Source organism: Mercenaria mercenaria, chromosome 5, assembly GCF_021730395.1.
Source record: "Mercenaria mercenaria strain notata chromosome 5, MADL_Memer_1, whole genome shotgun sequence".
In the NCBI taxonomy this organism is placed as follows: domain Eukaryota; kingdom Metazoa; phylum Mollusca; class Bivalvia; order Venerida; family Veneridae; genus Mercenaria; species Mercenaria mercenaria.
Window position 1 is genome coordinate 40825294 of NC_069365.1, and position 6513 is coordinate 40831806.

The window sequence follows — 6513 nt, forward strand, 5'->3', positions numbered from 1 at the left end:
TAAGATTGAGTTTTAATGTTCTATAATATTCTAAAACAAAACATTTAAAAATGCATGTATCTGAAATTCTTAACATTAGGTATATATTCTTTGCATATCAAATCACAAAATTAAGTTTAGTGCATTTTAAAGCTTTAACCTGATTCATAGAATCACCTTTCTCTTTTTTGTTTACTGTGTTACATCCGTGTATAGTCTACCCTGTATATCATGACCACTAAGTGGTTCCAGAAGTAGTCTATTTGAAGATGAGCACAAGTCACAGGTCAAAATACACAGAAAATAATGTTATGTTTTAATCTGAAATAAAACCACAGTGGTCTTTATAGACAGACTCCAAGTTCACAAAATATTTTCCGGTCTCGGCTGAGTTTGAAACTGAAACTTGGATAGCAAATTTTATATTACATTTATTAGGAATTAAAGAAAGATTCTATCTGAGCCGTAACATCAATACTGAATATTCATTTTAAGATGTTTATCAACATTTAAAAATCTGAAACTTGGAAAAGCAAATATTTAAGTTGTCGTAAGTTTGTTTATAGCATGTCTTTACTGATAAAATTTTGCAGAGATGTATCTAGCTACAAATAAATATTCATATATCCATGCATAGTTTTATTACTTCCCTGTACTAATTTAATTATGACAGAGCAAAATGAAAAAAAAAGTTTCAGGCATTAAACTTTGATGAACTTGGTAAGGAATCTAGTTATCTCTGTTCATCGTCTTCAGACCATATTTCCACTGAAAGTTAATTAGACGTCCATCCTCCATCGTCCTAGGTACCTTTGATACTTTTTAGTCTTAAAGAATCGTTATATAGCACTAGAATAGAAAATATTGTAATATTTGTATAAAGATATGCTATTACTTCAATTCCGAATCCCCAGAATAGAAGTCTTAATTGCGTCACTGTGTACATTATTAATAATATTCCATATCCAATTTTCCTCTTTTCGAGTTTGTTGGATGTATGAGCCAAGAACGCAACAATGGCAAGGGTAGCTTGAACATAGGTGAGATAATGTGAGAGTGGACTGTTCCTGGGTACTAGACTGTAGCAGTTGAGGGCAGCATCTATCCAGTAGCTAATGACGTCATCCTACAAAGAAGTTTTATTTTATTGTAGTACCAAATCTATTCTAACGTTCAAATATTCTGAATTATGGTATTAAGAAATCTCTGATTTCCACAACTTTGTTGACTGCGTTTAATGTTTAATTAATCCTTATGAAAGTTAAAAGTAAAAATAAACAGACAGCAAGCAAAGGATAAGGTATTAAAATGATAAAGTGTATTAAGGAAGTGGGGACCTAACAACCGGATCATACTGTTCAAAAATCGGAAACTTGGTACCGCTCTGTATATGTACACATCCGCATACACTAGCGTGACACTATATATTTTTCTTACTTCAGTAAATTTCAACACCTAAGAATTTTGATACTTACTTTTGAGTAAGAAGAAGCCACCTCAAATACAACTCCAACTGCTGTAAGCACGTGCAGCAGGAACGGAAACGTCGAGACGACCGTGATACCTTCCAACATGATCCGCCCCTGCAAAATATTACATCGTCTCTCGTAATAAATTAAGTAGTGATACATATACAGTATATTTGTGTGAATTTCAATAGTTGTTTTTTTTAAACAAAACGCAGGTATTGGGTTCGAACCCATACGGATCAAGAGCGCTCCTCTTTTAGAACGATACCAAAATTTCAGCTGGTCATGCACGCGCCTGTTTATAATCTTACACGGGTAGAAGACGGCCTGACAATAATTTAAATAAGCTTCAAAGATTTTTTTTTGAAATTCTAGCTCAGTTGTATGCTATTAGAATATATGTATTTACATGTTTATCAGAAGTTAAAATGTCAAGATTTATGAAACTATAAAATTTCGATCGCTTAAAATAAAAAACATCCTAAATTTCTAACACGACGTGGAGATGTTAAAACATTAATGTACTGCCTTATCCTGACTGTAAAATACTCATACACTGTTGCTTATTTAATGCTAAAATTCTAGTCTAATACAAATGAATATATTTATCCACCTACCATATATCTATAGTCCAGTGTGAAATATGACCTTAAGCTGAAGACATCGTTTAAGTTATTTTATGATACATTGCACGCAGTGCTCGATGAGCTATACACCCTTCTATAGTAAATTGTCAGTTTTAAATCCTTGTCAAACAAACTCGATCGATGTTAACTTCGTCCTCCGTGCCTATCAAGATTTTTTTCTGTTTAATATTGTTTTGATTTAAACTGATAGTTAAAGGTTGTTGATCAGATTTTGATCAAGTCATTGATTTATTTGAGAGGCTTAATATATATCTATCTATCTATTTATACTGCAGTACTCCTCTCTGCGAGTATTATGTGCAGCTGCGCGCCTGTACATGATTGGATAGGAGGATAAAAGTAATACACGGTGTGTATTGCAGTATAAATACAGTTGATAGTGTTAAAAACAAGAAGGATTTACAGATAAAAGCAGTTTAAAAACAGGTCTATTATGTTAAGCATTGTGTACAAGTTTGGTCACACCCTGCTTAAACTGATTCAGGGTGGGGGCTTAAGCAGGGTGTGACCAAACTTGTACACAATGCTTAACATGATAGACCTTATGTAAATAACAAAATTAAATGATCATTTACATAATACAATACAATTTCAAATTAATTGTTTATCTAAGTCTCACATGTTTAACTATACAAACAGTATAGTCATATTCTAAAATGATAATAAACAAGAGCTGTCACTATTAGACTGTGACGTATGACCCCCGAAGCGTGCCCCAGAATGCTACCGTTGTCTGCGCAAAATAGCCAGAGTAGTTTAGGTATGAATCATTTGTGTTACCTTGACCTGAGAGACCCTGGTCATAAGCGCGACACACCTTCTCAATATGGTTAACATTTGTGTCAAATTATTTTCAAATCCCTTGATAAATGGCAGAGTTATGGACCAGACAAGAAACATACCATTTTAACCCTTGACTTGTAAGCGTGACCTTGACCTTGGAGCTAGTGGTCTGGGTCTTGCACATAACGCATCATCTCATTATAGGGAACATTTATGCCAAGCTATTTTAAAATCCCTTCATCGATAGCAGAGTTATGGGCCAGACAAGAAACATACCATGTTAACTTTTATAACCTCTAAGTGTGACCTAGACCTTAGAGCTAGGGGTCTGGATCTTGCGCATAACACGTCGTCTCATTATGGGGAACGTTTATGCCAAGTTATTTCAAAATCCCTTGATGAATGGCAGTTATGAAATGGACATGAAACAGACACTATCAACCTTTGACTTGTAAGTGTGACCTTGACCTTGGAGCTAGTGGTCTAAATTTCGCGCGTGACATATTGTCTCATTATGGTAAACATTTATGCCAAGTTATTTTAAAATCCCGTAAGGGTGGCAGAGTTATGGACCGGACACGAAATAGACCCTGGTAATCTTTGACCTCTAAGTGTGATCTTGACCTTAGAGCTAGGGGTCTGGGTCTTGCGCATGACACGTCATCTCATTATCACTTTATCGGTGACAGAGTTACAGCCCGGACAAGAATTTATTGGATGCACGCACGTACGGACGGACAGTGCGATTTTAATATGCCCACCTTCGAGGGGCGTGGGGATTGGGGTGTTAAAAAGCATTTGTTATACACCCAGCTAAATATGGGCTCTGAGACTGGTAAAGAATTACAGAAGTCGTATTTTTGGTGGCTGCTGCCACCAGTGTCAAAAAGAATACTCAGTTTGAGAAATCTTGTCAGTTCTTAAGACCATCCTAATAACACAACCAAAAATAGTTCCAAGCTTTCCCTGTAAATAATTATCTACACAACGTGCAGAATATGCAAAGCTACAATATATGCCTTAATACCATTTTTAATGTAAATTCGGCGACTAAAATCAATACAAACTGAAGTCAACGTTTTAATTAAAACAACCACGTGTATGAATACAAATATGCAAATTTATGGTCACGTGAATAAAAGATGACCTCATGTCACCTGAACTGGAGCGATGATATTGATTAGCTATTGCATAGTACTACCACAGAAGTCACGTAGCTTATAACGTAGAAAAGTAGCTTATATATATAAGAAACCTAGCCTGGGAATCCAGACTGACAATTCAAAAATGTTTCCTAACCGCAGTGTCACACGTATAACTCCCGAAATTTAAGGCTTTATTTGATAAAGAACAATTACTTCTGCTAGCAATAATCCGCGGCTAAAAATAGAAACGGAATTTCAACGGAAAAGTTTCCAAACATTTCCGGTCCATAGACAATACCAGTTTGTACCTCTGATAGCTTTTCCAACAAGTTGTAACATTTTTCAAAAATGTCAGAACAAACTTAAATGTTCGTCATAGCTATCAAATTGTAAAATATATATTAATGCAACCCTAGTGATCTAAGAATGTTACTGAATTTTCGACTGCATTGTCTCGTTTTCGTTTCAAGCACGCAAAAATATGAACACATGTTTATTAGGCTATTTATAGAAAATCGATAATCAGCAGTGATATGGATTTCCTCAGGCGTTGGTACTGCCAATTAACACTAATTAGCGCAAATTTAGTGAGATGCTTTATGAACAGGACAGTTATTATTGATATAACTTGAACATGTACAGTTCATCGTTATATCAAGAACAAAATATACTAAAACATGCTTAGCAATACGAGAGTGAACAAAAATGCAAATGTACAATATAAGATACTATATGTATGCATAGAGTATTCCGGTACAATTTCGTCTGACAAAACACGAATTATCAACGTGGAAACCCACAGGTCGTTCAATGTGACAAATGTTGCAAACTCGCTTTGACTAAGTTGTGCTACTGTATCACGATTTCATCAACTTGTAAGCCCGTGAAAGTGGGCGCAGCGATGATACTAATACCCGCCTTTTTGAAACGGCAATCTGTCAGACTGCAAGTCGTCGGATAACAGATCTGACCAACTTAAAAATTGAATTGTTTCAAGACAGATTCTGCTCACTTCAGCTATATTCATTCGAGTCGCACCATGAGAAAAACAACATAGTGCATTTGTGACCAGCATGAACCCAGATCAAACTGCGGATCCACACACTCTGGTGAGAATCCTTGCTGTTCGCTGACGGTTTCTCTAGTTGTAATAGGCTTTGAAAGCTAACAGCATGGATTCTGACCAGACTGCGCGGATGCACAGGCTGGTCTGGATCCATGCTAGTCGCAAACGCACTATGTTGATTTTCTCATGGTGTGTCTCAATATATCTGGATTGATGTATATGTTACGCGCATATAGCCAATCTGCGCATTTGGTAAATCGCGCAGCGCAAATAACCAATTTGTTATCTGCGCAACGATTTGTAAATCGAGCAACCTTATATATTTCTTATATGCGCAGGGTAACTGTCTTGCGCGTTTGGTAAATGAGTCTGCGCTTTTAACATATGGATGATATCTCCCGATAAGATTGAATATCATTAGAGGGTTAGACTTGTAGGCCTACATAAAACTGTTTAATTTTAAAACTGACGGTGATCAGGCACGCGTAAAGGTGTGAATTGACTGTGCTTAATTTGTAAAGAACAAGAAAAACATTTTTTTAAAGTAAATTAGCGTTTTTATGCGGTAATTTCATTGAGATGCTCACATCCCTTGTAGTTTATGGACTAAAAATTTCTGTTGACGACGGTATTAAGAGTCATTTGTCATATGTGTTAAAAAACTTTAAAATGATACAAAATATCCAAAGTATATTTAATAACACAAGTTTTTTTCTTTATTTTTTTTTTCTTTACTTTTTTAACTTTTAAACGCCGTAGCCTGTGCGGAATGTCGATCCAGCGCTAATATCAAAACCTGAAATGACACCGATATTTCAAATATATATTGATCATTTCTTACAGATCGTATTGATATTTTTAATGTTTTGTAGTATAAAAGAGTAATTTTCGCCAGAACGTGAACGAATTTTTGTTGCTGCGCAAGATGTGCCCTGCGCTGATAGAAAATCTGGAAATTACTCTGATAATATGAATAACTGCCATAAACCATGCTAACTTTTAAATTGTTTAACAATAACAGACTGATATTGCAAATCTTGGTGTTAAAAATGTGTCATAAATTTATTTCAACATCAGTAAATTCATGGGAGTCGGTCCCTAGGTTTCAATATCTGCTGTATGATACAATATGCAATAAAACTCAAACATGCGTGAAGGTGTGATTTCCTTCGGATAGCCACATCGTCCTCTCTATTCTTTTTATAACTAAAGGTATTTTTTACTTCATTCGATCACACGCAGTCATTTTATACCGGATATAGAACATAAAGGATCCGAGACTTACATAAAAGACTGAATTGCCACACACTTACCACAATTCACCATATCGCTTTTTTCATCATATTGAAATTCTTTTTTAACAACGTGAGCATATCTCTTGACATGGTCAAGATTAAAAATAAATCAAAAATAAGCAGAATTAA

General features: G+C 35.3%; 1 protein-coding gene across 1 annotated transcript; it reads right to left on the minus strand.

The window, feature by feature from the left end:
* LOC123556981 (uncharacterized) lies at positions 1-2356 on the minus strand. Its single transcript, XM_053543290.1, has 3 exons — positions 2066-2356; positions 1455-1562; positions 1-1105 (listed from the first exon to the last, which is right to left on the minus strand). Exons 1-3 carry the CDS (start codon positions 2066-2068, stop codon positions 782-784), a joined length of 435 nt encoding a protein of 144 aa, XP_053399265.1. The 5' UTR covers positions 2069-2356; the 3' UTR covers positions 1-781.
* Between the last annotated feature and the right edge of the window lie 4157 nt (positions 2357-6513).